General features: G+C 44.3%; 1 protein-coding gene across 7 annotated transcripts in view; it reads right to left on the reverse strand.

Annotated features, from left to right (window-relative positions):
• Nucleotides 1-1,980: 1,980 nt before the first annotated feature.
• Nucleotides 1,981-23,018, reverse strand: part of LOC118413157 (cytochrome P450 2U1-like) — a 29,234-nt gene continuing 8,196 nt past the window's right edge. The window contains exons 1-7 of one of the 7 annotated variants that reach the window (XM_035816356.1): nucleotides 17,637-17,808; nucleotides 17,177-17,484; nucleotides 16,776-16,959; nucleotides 16,326-16,504; nucleotides 3,063-3,197; nucleotides 2,786-2,939; nucleotides 1,981-2,589 (exon numbers count right to left, since the gene is read on the reverse strand). In XM_035816356.1, the coding sequence (XP_035672249.1) occupies nucleotides 2,408-2,589; nucleotides 2,786-2,939; nucleotides 3,063-3,197; nucleotides 16,326-16,504; nucleotides 16,776-16,959; nucleotides 17,177-17,484; nucleotides 17,637-17,793 (1,299 nt within the window). In that variant the 5' untranslated portion in view covers nucleotides 17,794-17,808 and the 3' untranslated portion in view covers nucleotides 1,981-2,407. Of the gene's footprint in view, nucleotides 2,590-2,785; nucleotides 2,940-3,062; nucleotides 3,198-15,072; nucleotides 15,290-15,572; nucleotides 15,727-15,851; nucleotides 15,987-16,325; nucleotides 16,505-16,775; nucleotides 16,960-17,176; nucleotides 17,485-17,636; nucleotides 17,971-19,468; nucleotides 20,261-20,456; nucleotides 20,611-20,733; nucleotides 20,869-21,210; nucleotides 21,390-21,677; nucleotides 21,862-22,122; nucleotides 22,431-23,018 lie in introns of those variants that run through there. The other 6 variants (XM_035816357.1, XM_035816354.1, XM_035816351.1 and 3 more) reach the window with 6 other exon arrangements.

The following is a 23,018-nucleotide window of genomic DNA, read 5'->3' on the forward strand; positions in this document are numbered from 1 at the left end:
AAAGACGTCGCCATGTTTCTGCAGAGCCTCTTTCACAGCGTCCTGTCCGCTCAGCACGACTGCTGGGCGTGGGCCGAGCCAGACACTAAGTAATGAAGACATTTCAAAGCTGTTTAATAAGCAGTAATGTAGAGTCGAATGAATAATGATATCCGCCACTTTATTGTACATCAATGCCCTATCAGGCTAAGTATGTATACAGGCATACATAAACAAAAGTTGAAACAAAGTACTGTGTAGCAATAAATGAGGAGAAATAATAGGCCCACCGTCCTATGTTTACCGTGTTATTCACCAAAATTTGCAATCTACATAATAAAAATAAAAGCAGTTGTTGCCCAGTCAGTTATGCTGTTCCTCAACCAATCTCTAGAGGCACTGTCAGTCTAATATTACACTGTAAACACATATATAACATAATTATACTATACCATTAGATTCACCCTACAGGATTTTTGCGAGTAAAATAAATGCTCATATTTCCGCTGATGTACAGCTAACGTCCTAACGCAGTTCCAAGATCTGTCTCTTGTCTCCTGAAGATGAACACCCCAGCAACAAGCCTGGCAATAAAGATATTGTCCTGTGGACACAATCCTGTACAATTCCTCGAATTCTTACAGACTGCACACAATGCTATACCAGTGGGCTCGCCCCTGTTGTGTCGCAAAAAAACAATATGTATTCCCTGTCGCCGAAAAAAATGAATTCGCGTACTAATATCGGTATAGTCTGGTCAGTTTTCCTTCCCAAAACGGCACTCGAGATACAAGACTTTAACGTTTGTGACCCAGTATTGAAGTTTGAACGCAGTATCCCCCACAATATCCCCACTATAGGAGGGGACGCTTCAACAAGTTCGAAATCTGAGCCCCTGTATATTCAGGTCTTGCTCCACTAGTTTCCTGTGTTTTGCACGGTGCCTCTTCAACTTCAAGGCCAACCCACCCCACATTTTTCTGGTCACATGTTAAACGTTATTCCACTAAGAAATCATAACGACAAATAACACTGGCTACATATCAGTAGTGAGTCTGAATTTACGCACGTGAAGACGTCGCCATATTTCAGTCGACATTCAGCGAACACTCGCTGTTGTCCCCTGGCGAGCTCGCGCAGGTTCCCGACGATCGGCCAGGCACGAGGCCCTGGTGGGTATTTCCTCTTCAACCTGAGGTTTTGGACGTACAGGTAGACTCCAAGCAGTACCAAGGCTACAAAGAACAACTCCATTTTGCTGCCAACTGTCCTGACCAGCTACGCCACAAGTCTGTGAGAGTGCATATCGCCTGGCAGTGTGCAAAGTTGCATGAGGTAAACACCAACGGATGACGTTGGAATGCCCTCCAAGCGATTGCATTGTTCAAACGCAATAGAGCGTCTTCACCCCCTTTGTCATGTTACACCACATAAGCGTCACCTTTGGTCTCACCTCAATGATGCGTTCCTTCGTTATCCAAGGTCAGCTGCACCGCATACTCTCCAAGCAGAGGTTTAGGCTCCAGCTGTTTTTTTTACGTTTTTTTAGTCGTTTTTATCGGGCTTTCTATTTTGTATTGTATCTTGTACTGGCTGGCGTACTTCAAGAAAAATGACAAAATAGAAAGTCTGATAAAACGACTAAAAAAAACGTTAAAAAAACAGCCGGAGCCTAACCTCTGCTTGGAGAGTACACCGCAGCCATGGCAGCCTCTGGTTACACCCACCGAAACACGGTCAACACAACCAAACATAGCAGGCCCCAAACTGGAGTTTCTATCGGTAAATACTAAAGTCAGCGTTGCCTCTCTTTGACACTTTTTATTATCTCATTATCTTTTGCCGTTCTCAACACCATTTTGCCAAAATATCTGCGAATTAGATGTACATACATACTGTGTTCTAATTCCTCGACCTTACGTCAAGGTGCTTTGTGGCAGGTATCTATATTAGGACAATACGCAAGGATACAGATAAAGCATGGAGGTCGTCACGCAGTGATGAATAAGATGTATTAAGCGAAGTTACTTGGTAGGTTACCACATATCACAATTATGCTTGATTTAACAATGCTACATATATTGGAATAAGTGGATCCTTAAACAATAAAGGCTTTCGAAACAAGTTGCTCATTTCATGCCTAAGCCAACAAAAATAGGTTTGGAAATATTGAAATTATCCCTTGTACAAACAAAGAATATATGAAAACATCCTCAATAATCAATATCACTTGTCATGTAACGAAGTTTCCCTAATTAGCAAATATTTGCTGTGTGTAATCGTTTAAATATTTCGTCAAAAAGTATGAATTCACTTGGAAATTTCAAATCCAACTATACTTTGCATAATTATGATTACCACATACGCACCATGGTTTAAGAAGAACGTGGTGTTTTAAAAACAACTGAGTAATGCGTTAAGATCCTGACTAAAATCGCGGAAATGCACAGATTTCGAACGGCTTTGGAGAAAACACAAGCCCGAAAATCCCCTCCGTGTCTGGAGTAGGGGCGCCCTCTGGCAGCTTGAAGGTGAACTGCTGCATCAGAGAGGTGAAGAAGAGGAACAACTCGAACTTGGCCAGTTGTTCTCCGAGGCACCTCCGGGGACCTGACTCGGTAGGAAATAAACTGTATCATCAAATATACAATACTAAGCGCTTGTCTTCTATTCTGTGATACTCTTAAAGGGTCGTTCGAAAATTCACTTGGCCAGCGTTTGCTTAGACGAATTGTTTATGGTGCATAGATGCATCATTTGCCACCAGAACAAATGACTTTTCACTCCAAGGTGAAAACTGGCTCACCTGTGCTGAACGGCAGAAATGACTCTGTCCCCTGTTTCAGCTGACCGTCACTGTCCAGGAATCGGGTGGGGTCGAACCGCTCCGGATCAGGCCAGTACTTCGGGTCCATGTGGAGAGACCATAAGTTGGGCAAGATGAAGGTCCCGGTGGGGATCTGGGACAGGTAAAATGGTGTGAGAATGGTATGTTGTAGAACACAGAAAGCACTTTACGATGGATTATGATGTGGAATATACGTTAGTTAACGTGGGAACTACAAGAAACGCAGAGTAGTTACCTGATGGCCCAGGACTGTAGCAGGGGCTGTGGTCTCATGAGGAACAGACGAAGGAGCGATGCTCCGGATTCGTTGGGCCTCGCGAATGGTCGCCTCCGTGTAGGGAAGGTGTTCTCGCAGCAGTATAGATGGAGTCTGTGGGGATAGTAGATACGTATTTACACATAATTAAAGAGTGACAGCAATAAGGTATCTGATATAGTCTGTTGGAAACGTGTTATAACGGCGAGTTTTAGTAGCTTGTCAAGCGTAAACCGACTCAGCTTTGTCCAGTTCGAATGTGCATTTGAATACTGCCTTGTAATGATGAAAGATATATAAGATGACGCAATTATTCTAACGATATTGCGCTAAGGCGTAGCAAATCCTGGATCATAATCCCCCTTTCTTGGTAACAGCTACCATAAGATCCCGTTTGAAGCAAATAACAAGTCTCTCGTCTTTTTATTTGCCTTAGTACTGATGCGGGAAGCACCTTTTTTCCTAGCGACTCATCGATCTCCTCCTGCACCTGGCGCTGCACATCCGGGTTCATGACCAGGTACAGCAGGGCCCAGCGGAGCGTGCTGGCGGTGGTGTCGGTTCCCGCCACGAACAGGTTCCTGATGACGTTGATGATGTTGTCCTGTGGTAGTTCAGACAATATTCTGTTCCCTATAGATACAAAACATCGGATAAGCAAAGGACTCTTCTCACAAACGTACCTTATGTTTCAGCCACAATTCCACGAAGAAATACCTCAAAGGCGCCAAAGTGGCTCAATTAATGTGCAACAGAAAAGCAAGAAAAGAACCCACACATCGCAAGGTGCAGAGAAATGTACTAATTATATGGTCTTATATAAATTAAACAAAGAAAGGCAGATTGCCGCTGCGTTTCTACGACAGTGGATGTAGCGCTCAGAAGGAGGTGATGATGATGATGAAACGTGCAAGTTTGTTATTCTGGATGACCACGTACCTCGGTGCTCCTCCAGGAGAAAACCATCGATGACGTCCCTAATGTTGTTCGGGTCAAAGGTCTCCCTGTGCTCCTGGATGACGTCGATGACGAAGCTGCGCATCTCCTCGCTGAACGTCACCACCTCCTCCAGCTTCCGGCGGAAAGACGGGACGTGCCGCAATATGGGGTAGATGTTCAATGCCTGGGAGAACAGACAGAATATAGAAATGGGAGCAATGCAGCAATGCTTCACTATCGGCCTCCATATGAAAAAATATTCCGCTACAACAGTACTGTGTAGAGTTCCAAATATTTGCCGTAATTCAGGGACATGAACAAAACTTTAGGAATCTACGTTGGTGATTTAAATTTGATACCCAAACCTGTCACGGTGAACCTGTATGAGAAGACGCACCTGAGAGGACGCATTTGATTGGAAGTACCGATTGAGGAGCCCCATCAGGCGCGAGAAACGCTCGTCGTCATGGTCGAATCTCCGGCCGAACACCACGGAACAGATCACGTTGGAAACCGACAGGCCTAGAGACACCGTGGGGTCGAACGGTTGTCCACGTTTATCCTTGAAAACCCGAACCAGATCCTGTGCCTCCTGTACGATGGTTGGCTCAAGACTCTGTTTCCCGGCCCCGAAGGTGTTGAGCCAAGTCAGCGCCACCTTTCGGGTCTCCTTCCACTCCGGACCGTACGGGGCCGTGGCAACACCTGATTACAATGCAAACGGTGACAACTTGATTAGAATTCGTTCCTATAAGATCACAGACATTCTTTCTTGACAGAACTTTCTTAATCTATCGATTTCAAAAAGTGATATGCGCATTCCGGAAATTTTATGGATGACATCCAATGCAGAGTGCAAAAATAATGAGATAGTGCGAAAAAAAAAACAAGATGGCTAGATTTTCAAAATAGACACCATAAACATCGTAACAAGATTTGAAGTGACAAAACGTGGCATCACAACTAACAAGGCATTCATTCCCGTGTTAAAGAAGTGACTAGTGTAGTAAAAGTGATACTAGTGTGGTACACTGGTAGCACTTGCCAAGCTGGCAACTACATGCATGGCTTCCATATTGGTGGCACTTTTACAACTATCCAACAAGCTTCACTTCTGCAACTATAGTCATGGCTACCTCCCTAGTGTCACTTCTCCCAAGTATGATTATTAGGCTACAACACAACCTATTTGCCTGTTTTGGTCTATCTGGCCACCCTCGAAGAGGAAATCAGGCGAAAATTAATGCGCGCACTGATGTCATCCACAAAATTTACTTGCTGTGCCTGTGGCCTTATCGTGTAAAGAAAAATCGCGTACCAATGTCGGCTCGTCAGTTGTCCTTCCCAAAACCTGCACCTCAGATATAAGACTTATAGTTTGTGACCCGATAACAAGACGTTTTGATGCAATACCTCACAATGGGAGCCAAGATGTACACATTTTACGCTTAGACAAATTCGAAAAGCCGAGCTCGAGATCCTGTTCAGGTCTCGTTCGACTGGTTCCCTGCAATTTGGACGATGCCTCGGGTATCATTTTGCTTGACTGTACGAAATAAATGCCGTGCCAGTGTAGAAAACGCTGTTATTTCGTGTTTTTCCCCCTATGAACAACACCTATGAAATAAAGTTGCTGTAGTAAAAAAAGAGGACTACTAGTAATTAAAATTAGTACCTCGACTTCGAGGCCACCCACCCTACATTTTCTGGTCGCATGTGTTTTTTTCCGCTAATAACGAATCATAACTACAAATAATACTAGCGACTACTTTAGATCGGTAATGAGTCAGCAATGACATATTTACGCACGTGAAGACGTCGCCATATTTCACTCGCCATTCAGCGAACACTCGATGTTGTCCCCGGGCGAGATCGCGCAGGTTCCCGACGATCGGCCAGGCGCGAGGCCCTGGTGGGTATTTCCTCGTCAACCGGAGGTTTTGGACGTACAGGTAGACTCCAAACAGTACCAAGGCTACAAAGAACAACTCCATTTTGCTGCTAAGTCCTCGCCAGCTACTCAGCAAGACTGGGAGAGCGAGTAACACCTCGCAGAGTGCAAAGTTGAATGAGACACCAACGGATGACGTTGAATTCCCTACGAGCGTTCGCATTGTTCAAATGCAATAGAGCGTCTTCAATCCCCTTGGTATGTTAAGCCACTTTGTGACATAAGCTTCACCTTTGGTCTCATCTAAATGCTGCGTTCCTTTTTGATATATATTTGCTTTTGGACAGACGAGGACAATGTGGCACTGCACTCAAGTTTTGTAACTTATATTAACAGTGCCACATACACGGTACAGACAGAAGGTAAAGGTAGTCTTTTACCTACCCGACCGAAGTCAGGTACCCATCTTTACACCTGGGTGAAGTGAGGTAGGTCGTGTAAAGTGCCTTTCCCAAGGGCACAACGTCGAGGGGCACGGCGGGGATCGAACTCAGGACCTCTAGATTCCGAGCTGTGACAAGAAGTGATCCCATAACCATGGCCCTGCTTGTGAATATAATGCGATGTACTCAGTGTTCGTCAAGAGGGGGGAATGACCGATAATTATAAGTTGCAAGGTGAGGTTGTGTAATGTTATCTGTCTGGTATCGTGGCCAATTACAATTATAGAGTGTGCATCGGTAGCCTAAGGGTGTCATTATCTATACTTTTGATCACAGGACCCGGTTCCAACCACCGATGACATATCCATACAAACAACGCCCAAACATGATCTTTTGTACACTTTCTATTATCTTGAGTATTATCTTTAACTTTGCCATCCTCAATATTATTTACCCTTTTTAACGTACTATTTTACCATACTATATACGACAAAACGTGTACCAAACGTGTTCTAATTATGTGACCTTACATATATCTCAAGGTGCTATAGGGCAGTACACAAGGATACCGTACTGTCATACAGTCTGGCGAGGTCGTCACGGAGTGCTGAATAAGACGTTTCAAGCGAAGTCATTGCGTGGGTTACCATACATCACAACATGGTACTTAAAATGCTGCATATAAAGAAATAATTAGATCCTTAAAAATACAGGCTTTTGAATCAGGCTACTCATATGAGTCATAGGCAAAAATAATAATTAGAAATATTAAAATTACCCCTTCAACAAACAATGAATGCACTAATAATCCCAATTCCTCCTTTGCTTTGCATATTATGTTTATCACATCTGCACTATGCTGTATTCATATCTAAGAAGAACATGGCGCTCTAAATACAACTGAGTACTGTGTTAAAGTCCCGCCTAAAATCGCGGAAGTGCACAGATTTCAAACGGCTTCGGCGAAAACACAAGCCCGAAAATCCCCTCCGTGTCTGGAGAAGGGGCGCCCTTTGGCAGCTTGAAGGTGAACTGCTGCAGCAGAGAGGTGAAGAAGAGGAACAGCTCGAACTTGGCCAGCTGTTCTCCGAGACACCTCCGGGGACCTGGTTCAGTAGGAAATAAACTATATCAATGAGTACATAATACTATGCGTTGGTCTTCTATTCTGTGGTACTCTTAAAGGGTCGTCGAAAAATTCACTTGACCAGCGTTTGCTTAGATGAATAATATGTTATGCATAGATGAATTATTTGCCACCAGCACAAATGAGCTTTCACTCCAACAGGAAAACTGCCTCACCTGTGCCGAACGACAGAAAGGACTCCGTCCTCTGTGCCAGGTGACCGTCACTGTCCAGGAATCGGGTGGGGTCGAACCGCTCCGGATCGGGCCAGTACTTCGGGTCCATGTGGAGAGACCACAGGTTGGGCAGGATGAAAGTGCCGGCGGGGATCTGTGGCAGGTAAAACAATTTCCAAGTGTAATAAAGGTATAATAAAGACCACAGAAAGCACATCACGGTGGATTATAATGTGGAGAGTGTTTACCTGATGGCCCAGGATTGTAGCAGGAGCTGTGGTTTCATGAGGGAGAGAGGAAGGAAGGATGGTCCGGATCCGCAGTGCCTCGCGTATGGTCGCCTCCGTGTAGGGAAGGTGTTCTCGCAGCAGCATAGATGGGGCCTGTCGTTAACGTAAGATACGTATCTACACATGAAATATATATATATAACATATAGAGTTCATAGGATATATGATACAACGGCAAGTTTTATGTTTGTGTTAAAAGAAAGCGTAATCTGACTTAGCTTTGTCCCGTTTGAATAATATTCTTTTCCTGACTGTTAATGTTTAGACATAAATTAGGTTCAATTCATATTACATACAATTCTTCTATTGAACTATATAGTACCAAAAAGTAGCAAATCTTGTGCCGTAAACTCCCAGTTCTTCCCAGTCATGAAGAGCAGCCACCCGATCTCCTTTGATGCTATTTACATGGCTTTCGTACAGATGTGAGATGCACCTGTTTTCCGAGCGACACGTCAATCTCCTCCTGCACCTTGCGCTGCACATCCGGGTTCATGACCAGGTACAGCAGGGCCCAGCGGAGCGTGCTGGCGGTGGTGTCGGTTCCCGCCAAGAACAGGTTCCTGATGACGTTGAAAATGTTGTTCTCTGGCAGTTCAGACAGTATTCTGTTCCCTGATGATTGAAGACAATGGCAACGATCTCGCGTTAAAGTAGCACACTGACTTTGCCAACAAACGGGACGAAAATTTAGCAGCAAATGAAGCTTGAAAGGTTTTTGAATACGCAGTCTACTATGTTGCAGAAAAACGTATTGCAACAGCAGGACATCCCCTAACTGTTGATGCATAACAGACAAATTAATGTTGATGATCGACTCTGCAGATTTGTTCTTTTCTGTGACCTACCTTGGTGCTCCTCCAGTAGAAAACCATCGATGACGTCCCTGATGTTGTTCGGGTCAAAGGTCTCCCTGTGCTCCTGGATGACGTCGATGACGAAGCTGCGGATCTCATCGCTGCACGTCACCACCTCCTCCAGCTTCCGGCGGAAAGACGGGACGTGCCGCAGTATTGGGTAGATGTTCAATGCCTGGGAGAACAGACAGAATATAGAAGTGGGAGCAATATTAATGCTAAAATGTAAACCTTCACAGATCAGCCAAAATTATACTTGCAACGTCTAGTTCAACTGCCAAGATTGGCTTCAGCCCCCATGGTACAATACATTCAGGTACAGCTTCTGTAGATTGTAGATCCAAATATTCAGGGATGAGAACATATCTTTAGGAATCCACGTTGTGGATGTGCTAGCATGCAACCCATGTATGACGAACACACACCTGAGAGGACGTATTTGTGCTGAGATACCTATTGAGGAGCCCCATCAGGCGCGAGAAACGCTCATCGCCATGGTCAAATCTCCGGCCGAACACCACGGAACAGATCACGTTGGAAACCGACAGGCCTAGAGACACCGTGGGGTCGAACGGTTGGCCGCGTTTATCCTTGAAAACTTGAACCAGATCCTGCGCCTCCTGCACGATGGTCGGCTCCAGACTCTGCTTTCCGGCCCCGAAGGTGTTGAGCCAAGTCAGTGCCACCTTTCGGGTCTCCTTCCACTCGGGACCGTAGGGGGCAGTGCCAATACCTGGTGACAATGGAAACTCTAATTATGATGCCAGCTGACTATTCGCTTCCGTCTCAAAGTCTTTTTTTCTTGCAATTGACTGAACTTTCTTTATCTTTATCTATCAATTTCAAAAAGGGATTTGCGGATTCCAAACTCCCGTCTTTAACAGCATGACTAGTCATTGCAGCAATCGTATCCGTCAATCAGCAGTCCCTAATAGTATAATACGAGGGTGAGTCAGAAAGTAATGCAAGTGGTTTCATAGCAAACTCGTTTTTTAATCAATTGAGTTGAAATTTGGCACAAAAGTAGAGGTATATGTCCTCATGAGATTGAAGGTTTTAAATTTGGTCTATATCATTTTATGAGCAACTGAGTTGATTTCAAGATGAACACACCCATGGTAGCTTGTCAGACTATCAATTCCTCTAAATCTGACCCACTTAAAATCACTGTAGGAGGTTGAAATTATACATGTATGATACCAAGTGTCTCTATAGGTTGCGTACTAATTTTCTTTTCTAAACTCGTAATGGTTCTTCATTTACAGCTGCTAGGATGCAGTAAGTTGTGTTATAGAGCTGTTGGATTTATTCACGAATTCGTGCGTTCTAGGTTAAAAGACTACTTTTCCATGAACCAAAAGAAACGAAACTTTACACAGTTATTAACTGTTTCAAGGCAAAAAAATGTGTTAAATTTTATTTCTCTTTGTTAATGGAAAAGAAGGCTACAGAAAGTTTTAATCAGAACACCGCAGATGTCATGACCCCGAAGACCGCGTATACCTCACTCTACACCAGCAACGAAAAAGAAAAACTGCTCGGATTTCAGAGTTGAAATTAAGCATGTGGCTTATACAGAAATGCAGCTTATTACATCTGCAGGCTTAGTCTCCTACAATAGCAAAAACTGGTTTATGGACATTCTTAATTGTACGTTAATTGGACCTCACTCTTCTTCTGACGGGATACCAAGGGTGTGGTCACCTCGAAAGCAGCTCAGTCACTCATAAAATAATGAGCAACAAATTTAGATATTTCAATCTCAAGAGGAGATATGTATTAACCTTTGTGCCAAATTTCAACTCATTCGATCAAAGAACGACTCTGTTATGAAACCACTTGCATTACTTTCTGACTCACCCTCGTACTATGTGAAACACAGAGACCATACATTACGATTATAATTGTTTAGGCAAGTGCAGACACTACTCTTGTTGCTAGGATTACTAACTAGCTTCCTTCCAATGTAAGCAAGGAGGATGTCTTATGTACAGACTTTACAACTAAGACTTGTAGCAAACTGGCGGGGTCAATGAGCAACCTTATGATTACTGAGCAACCTTACAATCGAAAAAAAACCCTCATAATCAGGAACATTGTGATGGAAAATGGGCTTTCCAAATAAGTGTTTTTACAAGTCGTACACATGCTTCAAATTTGGTGACGAAATCTCTTCATGTAAAGATGTCTCCCCACCTTTTCCCCTTGTCCCTATTGTCCGTCTCCACACGAACAAGTCCGGACGGGACGAAAAGACGTCGCCATGCCTCAGCAAAGCTTCTTTCACAGCGTCCTGTCCGCTCAGCACGACTGCTGGGCGTGGGCCGAGCCAGACACTGGGTAATGAAGACATTTCAAAGCTGTTTAGTAAGCAGGTGGGACCGCGTAGCACAGTGATATTGTGTACGGCCCGTGACCGAGAGGTTGCGGGTTCGAATCCAGCTGCGTGTCACCGATCTTGTGTCCTTGGGAAAGGCACTTTACACGACTTTCCTCACTTTACTCAGGTGAAAATGAGTACCTAGCTTCGGCTAGGGCCGCCTTCTGATGGAGGTCCCGTGTTCGGGGAGAGCAACACCCCAAGCACGTTAAAGAACCCGCCGCATGTGCGAACATGTAGCGGATCAAACCATTCCGGCCAAAATGGGGTAGGGAATTTCCCGAGCAGCCCTCGTAACCCCTGCTTCGCCTATTGGGTCAGTTAGTCCTCACTCATAGTGAGCACTTGGGCTGGTCTCAATCATGATGTTTCTGACCTAGGGTGAAGAGATGCTGTTACAGTTCCAATCATGTAACCCGTAATCTTGGAGTGGCCTTCAGGCCTTGTTACGTGGTGACCATTAAGTAAAAAAAAAATTTAAAAAAAGTAATGTAGACAGGAATGATTAATGATATCCGCCGCTATATTGTACATCGATGCTCCATCGGGCTATATATGTATACAGGCATACATAAACAAAGTTGAAACAAAGTACTGTGTAGCAATGAATGAGGAGAAATGATAGACCCACCGTCCTATGTTTACCTTATTATTCACCAAAATGTGCAATCTACACAATAAAAGTAAAAGCAGTTGGTGCCCAGTCAGTTATGCTGTTCCTCAACCAATCCCTAGAGGCACTGCCAGTGTAATATTACACTATAAACACATATATAACATAATTAAACTATACCATTAGATTCACCCTATAGTACTTTTGCGAGTAAGATAAATGCTCATATTTCCGCTGATGTACAGCTAACGTCCTAACGCAGTTCCAAGATCTGTCTCCTGTCTGAAGATGAACACCCCAGCAACAAGCCTGGCAATAAAGATGTTGTCGTGTGGACACAATCCTGTACAATTCCTCGAATTCTTACAGACTGCACACAATACTATACCATTAGGCTCGCCCCTGTGGTGTCGCAAAAAAAAACAATATGTATTCCCTATCGGAAAAAAATGAATTCGCGTACTAATATCAGTATAGTCTCATCAGTTTTCCTTCCCAAAACTGCACTCGAGATACAAGACTCTAACGTTTGTGACCCAGTATTGAAGTTTGAACGCAATATCCCCCACAATATCCCCACAATAGGAGCGATGATTTACACATTTCACGCTTCAACAAGTTCAAAAGCCGAGCCCCTGTATGTTCAGGTTTTGCACGGTGCCTCTTCAACTTCAAGGCCACCCCACCCCACATTTTTCTGGTCACATGTTAAACGTTATTCCGCTAAGAAATCATAACGACAAATAACACTGGCTACATATCAGTAGTGAATCTGAATTTACGCACGTGAAGACGTCGCCATATTTCAGTCGCCATTCAGCGAACACTCGATGTTGTCCCCGGGCGAGCTCGCGCAGGTTCCCGACGATCGGCCAGGCACGAGGCCCTGGTGGGTATTTCCTCCTCAACCGGAGGTTTTGGACGTACAGGTAGACTCCCAGCAGTACCAAGACTACAAAGAACAACCCCATGTTACTGCCAAATGTCCTGGCCAGCTACTCCAAAAGTCTGTGAGAGTGCCTGTCGCCTCGCAAAGTGCAAAGTTGCATGACATAAACACTAACGGATGACGTTGGAATTCCCTCCAAGCGATTGCATTGTTCAAACGTAATAGAGCGTCTTCAACCCCCTTGTCATGTTACACCACATAAGCGTCACCTTTGGTCTCACCTCAATGCTGCGTCCTTCGTATTCGTTCTCCAAGGTCAGCTGCACCACAGCCATGACAGCGTCCGGCTCAGAGTCCACCCACCGAAACATAACAACACATACCGGGCCCCAAACGGTTTCTACCGGTAAATAGTCATCGTTGCCTCGATATGACACTTTTTATTATCTTATTATCTGCTGCCATTCTCAACACCATTTTGCCAGAATATCTGCGACTTAGATGTACATACATGCCTTACGTCAAGGTGATTTGTGGCAGGTATCTATGTTAGGACAATACGCAAGGATACAGATAAAGCGAGGAGGTCGTAACGCAGTGATGAATAAGATGTATTAAGCGAAGTTACTTGGTAGGTTACTACATATCACAATTATGCTTGATTTAACAATCATGCATATATTGGAATAAGTGGATCCTTAAACAATAAACGCTTTCGAAACAAGTTGCTCATTTCATGCCTAAGCCAACAAAAATAGGTTTGGAAATATTGAAATTATCCCTTGTACAAACAAAGAATATATGAATACATCCTCAATAATCAATATCACTTGTCATGTAACGAAGTTTCCCTAATTAGCAAATACTTGCTGTGTGTAATCGTTTAAATATTTCGTCAAAAGTATTAGAAGTCTTAGTAATATCGAAGCCAACTATTCTTTGCATAATTACGATTACTACAACTGCACCACGTTAAATTCGTGTTCAAGAACACGGCGCTTTACAGTCGAACCGCAGAGCTCTATGCGCATCCGTTCTGCGCAGCCTTCTCTGCGACAGGTCGTGCGCCTGATCGCGGTTTGTCCTGGTTTGACCTCTTTGCATGGGTGTAAATAAGTGCCTGTTGTGCAACAAAAGACCTCAGACCTACATAATGTTTATACTTTTTCACATCTACAGGATTTGCCCAGCACAGCCATGTGGATATTTATTGCATTGCAAAAGTTCAGCCAACGTTGTGGCCCCCGAAAAAAAAAGCAATTTTCGGTCTGTGTATTTGTGATTATCTTTTCTCCAGTTGTCCGGGGCACAATCAGTTTTGTCCACAGTCGGACAGTCCAGTTCCTCACCTTCACATTGATACCAAACTTGAAGGGTAAATTTTAGGAGAAACGGTTTTGCCCCCCAAAAAACTACAGCCATGTCAAATTCCCTGGCGTCTTTTTTCGAAAGAGAAACCGCACACACTGATCTTTCACTATGCTTTACAAAACTCAGACATCATTGCGCTTGCACATGAATCTTACTTATTCTGGCTTCTGGATAATGTTAGTTTTATTTTGGTGGGTTTCCCGAAATCTATTTGCGACGGCAAGACTTGAGCCGTTAGTTATATAAACTTTTCCAAATGCTGGTTGAACTTGCAACATTAGGCCTGACCCCCGCGGCACGAACATGGAACGTACCGGCTGGGTTCCACCGTTCGAACCCAGGTTCGGACCAGGAGTTCGAAACAGATTGACTCAAAATATGATGAATCTTAAAAACTCTTACTTTGTACTAGAACTCTGTGTCTATGTGTGTTTGATTATCATCATGCCACTTATTATATTGCATATGACAGCCACACCCATTCAGATTCTTGTACCAATTAATGAGGTCTGTGACACAATGCGAAATGTATAAAAATTGGGTCCGTCCGCAGGGTAGTATGCTTGGGTAGCTACAACCAGACTGAAACTTCACCACTGTAATTTGCGCATGTTCGCAGTTAATTTGGGGGCAAAACCGTTTCTCCTCAAATTTGCCCTTCAAGTTTGGTATCAATGTAAAGGTGAGGAACTGAACTGTCCGACTGTGAACAAAACTGATTGTGTCCCGGCCAACTGGAGAAAAGATAATCACAAATACACAGACCGAAAATTGCTTTTTTTTGAGGGGCCACAATGTTGGCTGATCTTTTGGAATGCAATAAATATCCACTTGGCTGTGCTGGGCAAATCATGTAGATACGAAAAAGTATAAACATTATGTATATCTAAGGTGTCTTTGTTGCAAAATAAGCTGCTGTTTACACCAATGCAGTGGGGTCAGTCCGTGACCCGGCGTAAGCCGTATTTCAGAGAATAACGCGTTCTACGGTGACCTGCGGTTCGACTGTTTAAATACAACTGAGTAATGCGTTTAAGGTAAGGTCATGCCTAAAATCGCGGGACTGCACAGATTTTAAACGGCTTCGGAGAAAACACGAGCCCGAAAATCCCCTCCGTGTCTGGCGGTGGAGCGCCCTCTGGCAGCTTGAAGGTGAACTGCTGCAGCAGAGAGGTGAAGAAAAGGAACAGCTCGAACTTGGCCAGCTGTTCTCCGAGGCACCTCCGGGGACCTGGTGTGGTAGAAAACGAAATGTCAGTGATCACCAATCAGTGCCCCTTATTGTTAGCAATCTAGATTAACAAAAGATTATGTGCACGACGTGTACAAACATGTTTACGTCAAGATACAGTATTGGAAAACTGCATGATGGTGCATTTTCTATACTCAGGCAAAAGTCTTTCAGAAATACGTTTGCTGAGAGCTTGCTTTTAGGACACATACAATCTTTGCGATGCAATCTCTACCAGCTCAAAAGAGGTTTCAAGTCAAAGACAAAGTGAGAACTGCCATGCCTGTGCTGAACGGCAGAAAGGACTCCGTCCTCTGTACCAGCTGACCGTCACTGTCCAGGAATCGGGTGGGGTCGAACCGCTCCGGATCGGGCCAGTACTTCGGGTCCATGTGGAGAGACCACAGGTTGGGCAGGATGAAGGTGCCGGCGGGGATCTGGGACAGGTAAAACAATTTTCAGGTGTAATAAAGGTATAATAAAAATCACAAAAAGCACATTACGGTGGATTATAATGTGAAACATGTTAACGTACGGACAGAAAGAAGTACAGAGTGTTTACCTGATGGCCCAGGACTGTAGCAGGAGCTGTGGTCTCGTGAGGAGCAGACAAGGGAACGATGGTCCGGATCCGCTGGGCCTCACGTATGGTCGCCTCCGTGTAGGGAAGGTGTTCTCGCAGCAGCATAGATGGAGTCTGTGGTTAACGTAAGTTACGTATCTACACATGAAATATATATATATAACATATAGAGTCCATAGGATATATGATACAACAGCAAGTTTTATGTTTGTGTTAAAAGAAAGCGTAATCTGACTTAGCTTTGTCCCGTTTGAATAACATTCTTTTCCTGACTGTTAATGTTTAGACATACATTGGGTTCAATTCATATTACATACAATTCTTCTAACTATATAGTACCAAAAAGTAGTAAATCTTGTATCATAAACTCCCAGTTCTTGCCAGTAATGAACAGCAGCCACCAGATCTCATTTGATGCTATTTACATGGCCTTCGTACGAATTTGGGATGCACCTGTTTTCCGAGCGACTCATCAATCTCCTCCTGCACCTTGCGCTGCACATCCGGGTTCATGACCAGGTACAGCAGGGCCCAGCGGAGCGTGCTGGCGGTGGTGTCGGTTCCCGCCAAGAACAGGTTCCTGATGACGTTGAAAATGTTGTTCTCTGGCAGTTCAGACAGTATTCTGTTCCCTGATGATTGAAGACAATGGCAACGACCTCGCGTTACGAATAATATAGTAGGAAACAATTTCTAAGATACTGAAGTAGCACACTGAACTTGCCAACTAACGGTACGAAAATTAAGCAGCAAATGAAGCTTCAAAGGCTGGTCGAATACGCAGTCTAATATGTTGCAGAAAAACGTATTGCAAAAGCAGTACATCCCCCTTACTGTTGATGCATAACCAACAAAATAATGTTGATGATCGACTCTGCAGATTTGTTCTTTTCTGTGACCTACCTTGGTGCTCCTCCAGTAGAAAACCATCGATGACGTCCCTGATGTTGTTCGGGTCAAAGGTCTCCCTGTGCTCCTGGATGACGTCGATGACGAAGCTGCGAATCTCGTCACTGCACGTCACCACCTCCTCCAGCTTCCGGCGGAAAGACGGGACGTGCCGCAGTATTGGATAGATGTTCAATGCCTGGGAGAATAAAACCTTCACTATCAGCCCAAATTATGCTTGTAACGTCCAATTCAACTGCCGAGATCTTCAGACCCCATGGTAAAATACATTCATTTACATCTTCAGTAGCGTGTAGATCCAAATATTCGGAGATTTGAACATATCTTCGGGAATCTACGTTGATGATGTGATAGCATACAACTTAAACCCGAATGAAGACGACACGGTCACACACCTGAGAAGACGTATTCGTGTGGAGATACCGATTGATAAGCCCCATCAGGCGCGAGAAACGATCATCGTCATGGTCGAATCTCCGGCCGAACACTACGGAACAGATCACGTTGGAAACCGACAGGCCTAGAGACACCGTGGGGTCGAACGGTTGGCCACGTTTATCCTTGAATACTTGAACCAGATCCTGCGCCTCTTGCACGATGGTCGGCTCCAGACTCTGCTTCCCGGCCCCGAAGGTGTTGAGCCAAGTCAGCGCCACCTTTCGGGTCTCCTTCCACTCGGGGCCGTAAGGGGCCGTGACAACACCTGGTGACAATGGAAACGGTGACAACTTAATGCCAGGAGACTATTCGGCTCCGTCTCGGGTTACAAGCCTTTTTTCTTGTCAGAACTTTCTTTATCTTTATCTATCGATTTCCAAAAGCGATATGCAGATTCCAAACCCCTTGTATCCCAACCTTTTCCTCTTGTCCCTATTGTCCGTCTCCACACGAACAAGTCCGGACGGGACGAAAAGACGTCGCCATGTTTCTGCAGAGCCTCTTTCACAGCGTCCTGTCCGCTCAGCACGACTGCTGGGCGTGGGCCTAGCCAGACACTGGGTAATGAAGACATTTCAAAGCTGTTTAGTAAGCAGTAATGTAGACAGGAATGATTAATGATATCCGCCACTTTAGTGTACATCAATGCCCTATCAGGCTAAGTATGTATACAGGCATACATAAACAAAAGTTGAAACAAAGTACTGTGTAGCAATAAATGAGGAGAAATAATAGGCCCACCGAAATTCACCAAAATTTGCAATCTATATAATAAAAGTAAAAGGAGTTGTTGCCCAGTCAGTTATGCTGTTCCTCAACCAATCCCTAGAGGCACTGTCAGTGTAATATTACACTATAAACACATATATAACATAATTATACTATACCATTAGATTCACCCTATAGTATTTTTGCGAGTAAGATAAATGCTCATATTTCCGCTGATGTACAGCTAACGTCCTAACGCAGTTCCAAGATCTGTCTCCTGTCTGAAGATGAACACCCCAGCAACAAGCCTGGCAATAAAGATGTTGTCGTGTGGACACAATCCTGTACAATTCCTCGAATTCTTACAGACTGCACACAATACTATACCATTAGGCTCGCCCCTGTGGTGTCGCAAAAAAAAACAATATGTATTCCCTATCGGAAAAAAATGAATTCGCGTACTAATACCGGGTATAGTCTCGTCAGTTGTCCTCCCAAAACTGCACTCGAGATACAAGACTTTAACGTTTATGACCCTGAGTATTGAAGTTTGAACGCAGTATCCCCACAATATCCCCACAATATCCCCACAATAGTAGCGATGATTTACACATTTCACGCTTCAACAAGTTCAAAAGCCGAGCCCCTGTATGTTCAGGTCTTGCTTCACTAGTTTCCTGTGTTTTGCACGGTGCCTCTTCAACTTCAAGGCCACCCCACCCCACATTTTTCTGGTCACATGTTAAACGTTATTTCACTAAATAATCATAACGACAAATAACACTGGCTTCATATCAGTAGTGAGTCTGAATTTACGCACGTGAAGACGTCGCCATATTTCAGTCGCCATTCAGCGAACACTCGATGTTGTCCCCGGGCGAGCTCGCGCAGGTTACCGACGATCGGCCAGGCACGAGGCCCTGGTGGATATTTCCTCGTCAACCTGAGGTTTTGGACGTACAGGTAGACTCCCAGCAGTACCAAGGCTACAAAGAACAACTCCATTTTTCTGCCAGCTGTCCTGGCCAGCTACTCCAAAAGTCTGTGAGAGTGGGTATCGCCTCGCAGACTGCAAAGTTACATGACATAAACACTAACGGATGACGTTGGAATTCCCTCCAAGCGATTGCATTGTTCAAACGCAATAGAGCGTCTTCACCCCCTTTGTCGTGTTACACCACATAAGCGTCACCTTTGGTCTCACCTCAATGCTGCGTTCCTTCGTTCTCCAAGGTCAGCTGCACCGCATACTCTCCAAGCAGAGGTTAAGCTTCGGCTTTTTTTAAACGTTTATTTAGTCGTTTTCATCGGGCTTTCTGTTTTGTATCTTGTACTGGCTGGCGTATGTCAATAAAAATGACAAAATAGAAAGCCCGATAAAACGACTAAAAAAACGTTAAAAAAAACAGCCGGAGCCTAACCTCTGCTTGGAGAGTACACCGCAGCCATGGCAGCCTCTGGTTACACCCACCGAGAACACAACCAAACATAGCAGGCCCCAAACTGGAGTTTCTATCGGTAAATACTATAGTCAGCGTTGCCTCTATTTGACACTTTTTATTATTTTATTATTTTTTGCCGTTCTCAACACCATTTTGCCAAAATATCTGCGACCTAGATGTACAAACATTCCTCGACCTTACGTCAAGGTGCTTTGTGGCAGGTATCTATATTAGGACAATACTCAAGGATACAGATAAAGCGAGGAGGTCGTCACGCAGTGATGAATAAGATGTATTAAGCGAAGTTACTTAGTAGGTTACCACATATCACAATTATGCTTGATTTAACAATGCTGCATATATTGGAATAAGTGGATCCTTAAACAATAAAGGCTTTCGAAACAAGTTGCTCATTTCATGCCTAAGCCAACAAAAATAGGGTTGGAAATATAGAAATTATCCCTTGTACAAACAAAGAATATATGAATACATCCTCAATAATCAATATCACTTGTCATGTAACGAAGTTTCCCTAATTAGCCAATATTTGCTGTGTGTAATCGTTTAGATATTTCGTCAAAAAAGTATGAATACACTTGGGAATTTCAAATCCAACTGTACTTTGCATAATTATGATTACCACATACGTACCACCATATTTAAGAAGAACGCGGTGTTTTAAAAACAAAGTAATGCGTTAAGATCCTGACTAAAATCGCGGAAATGCACAGATTTCGAACGGCTTTGGAGAAAACACAAGCCCGAAAATCCCCTCCGTGTCTGGAGTAGGGACGCCCTCTGGCAGCTTGAAGGTGAACTGCTGCATCAGAGAGGTGAAGAAGAGGAACAACTCGAACTTGGCCAGTTGTTCTCCGAGGCACCTCCGGGGACCTGACTCGGTAGGAAATAAACTGTATCATCAAATATACAATACTAAGCGCTTGTCTTCTATTCTATGATACTCTTAAAGTGTCGTTCGAAAATTCACTTGGCCAGCGTTCGCTTAGACGAATTGTTTATGGTGCATAGATGCATCATTTGCCACCAGAACAAATGACTTTTCACTCCAAGGTGAAAACTGGCTCACCTGTGCTGAACGGCAGAAATGACTCTGTCCCCTGTCTCAGCTGACCGTCACTGTCCAGGAATCGGGTGGGGTCGAACCGCTCCGGATCAGGCCAGTACTTCGGGTCCATGTGGAGAGACCATAAGTTGGGCAAGATGAAGGTCCCGGTGGGGATCTGGGACAGGTAAAATGGTGTGAGAATGGTATGTTGTAGAACACAGAAAGCACTTTACGATGGATTATGATGTGGAATATACGTTAGTTAACGTGGGAACTACAAGAAACGCAGAGTAGTTACCTGATGGCCCAGGACTGTAGCAGGAGCTGTGGTCTCATGAGGAACAGACGAAGGAGCGATGCTCCGGATTCGTTGGGCCTCGCGTATGGTCGCCTCCGTGTAGGGAAGGTGTTCTCGCAGCAGTATAGATGGAGTCTGTGGTTAACGTAAGATACGCATTTACACACAGAGTGACGGCAATAACGTATCTGATATAGTTTATAGGAAACGTGATACAACAGCGAGTTTTAGTAGCTTGTCAAGCGTAAACCGACTCAGCTTTGTCCAGTTCGAATGTGCATTTGAATACTGCCTTGTAATGATGAAAGATATATAAGATGACGCAATTATTCTAACGATAGTGCGCTAAGGCGTAGCAAATCCTGGATCATAACCCCGCATTCTTGGTAATCGTGAACAGCTACCATAAGATCTCATTTGAAGCAAATCAAAAGTCTCTCGTCTTTTTATTTGCCTTAGTACAGATGTGAGATGCACCTGTTTTCCTAGCGACTCATCGATCTCCTCCTGAGCCTTGCGCTGCACATCCGGGTTCATGACCAGGTACAGCAGGGCCCAGCGGAGCGTGGTGGCGGTGGTGTCGGTTCCCGCCACGAACAGGTTCCTGATGACGTTGATGATGTTGTCCTGTGGTAGATCAGATAATATTCTGTTCCCTACAGATAAAAGATAACGGTTAAGCAAAGGACTCTTCTCACAAACGTACATTATGTTTCAGCCACGATTCCACGAAGAAATACCTCAAAGGCGCCAAAGTGGCTCAATTAATGTGCTACAGAAAAGCGCACACGTCGCAAGGTGCAGAGAAATGTACTAATTATATAAGTTAAACAAAGAAAGTCAGATTGCCGCTGCGTTTCTACGACAGTGGATGTAGCGCTCAGAAGGAGGTGATGATGATGATGATGAAACGTGCAAGTTTGTTATTCTGGATGACCACGTACCTCGGTGCTCCTCCAGCAGAAAACCATCGATGACGTCCCTAATGTTGTTCGGGTCAAAGGTCTCCCTGTGCTCCTGGATGACTTCGATGACGAAGCTGCGGATCTCCTCGCTGCACGTCACCACCTCCTCCAGCTTCCGGCGGAAAGACGGGACGTGCCGCAATATGGGGTAGACGTTCAGTGCCTGGGAGAACAGACAGAATATAGAAATGGGAGCAATGCAGCAATACTTCACTATCGGCCAAAATATGCTTGTATCGTTCAGTTCAACTGCCCGAGATCTTTAGCCTCCATATGAAAAAAAATATTCCGCTATAACAGTACGGTGTAGAGTTCCAAATATTTGCCGTAATTCAGGGACTTGAACAAAACTTTAGGAATCTACGTTGGTGATTTAAATTTGATACCCAAACCTGTCACGGTGAACCTGTATGAGAGGACGCACCTGAGAGGACGCATTTGATTGGAAGTACCGATTGAGGAGCCCCATCAGGCGCGAGAAACGCTCGTCGTCATGGTCAAATCTCCGGCCGAACACCACGGAACAGATCACGTTGGAAACCGACAGACCTAGAGACACCGTGGGGTCGAACGGTTGACCGCATTTATCCTTGAAAACCTGAACCAGATCCTGTGCCTCCTGCACGATGGTCGGCTCCAGACTCGGCTTCCCGGCCCCGAAGGTGTTGAGCCAAGTCAGCGCCACCTTTCGGGTCTCCTTCCACTCCGGACCGTAAGGGGCCGTGGCAACACCTGATTACAATGCAAACGGTGGCAACTTGATGAGAATTCGTTCCTATAAGATCACAGACATTCTTTCTTGACAGAACTTTCTTAATCTATCGATTTGAAAAAGCGATATGCGGATTCCAAAGTCCCCTCTCCATATCGACTCGATCGTTAAAACAACTTAATCCGTCTTTCAATTGACGCATAAAACAGCACCCCCCCCCCCCATAAACACCGTGACCATAAATGACTTCCCGGTTATGATTATTCAGGCAATTGCAAGTTCACATATTACTCTTGTAAGTAGGATTACTCACTACATAGCTTCCATTGCACGCATAGGGGCTGTCTTATGTATAGACTTTACAAGATGCAGCTAATAAGAAAGCAAACTGACAATCGTCCGACAATATACAGGTCAGGTCATTCAGTAATCTTGTGATCACTGAGCAACCTTACAATAAAAAAATAACTGATGATCATTGGAACATTGATGAACATTGTGCTGGAAAATTGGCTTTCCAATTAAGTGTCTTTTACTGTACGTACAAAGATTCAAACTTTGTTTTAAATGCTTAAGTCATTGTTTAAAATGCTTATTATAAGTAACTT

Source organism: Branchiostoma floridae, chromosome 4 (assembly GCF_000003815.2).
Source record: "Branchiostoma floridae strain S238N-H82 chromosome 4, Bfl_VNyyK, whole genome shotgun sequence".
NCBI classification, from domain to species: domain Eukaryota; kingdom Metazoa; phylum Chordata; class Leptocardii; order Amphioxiformes; family Branchiostomatidae; genus Branchiostoma; species Branchiostoma floridae.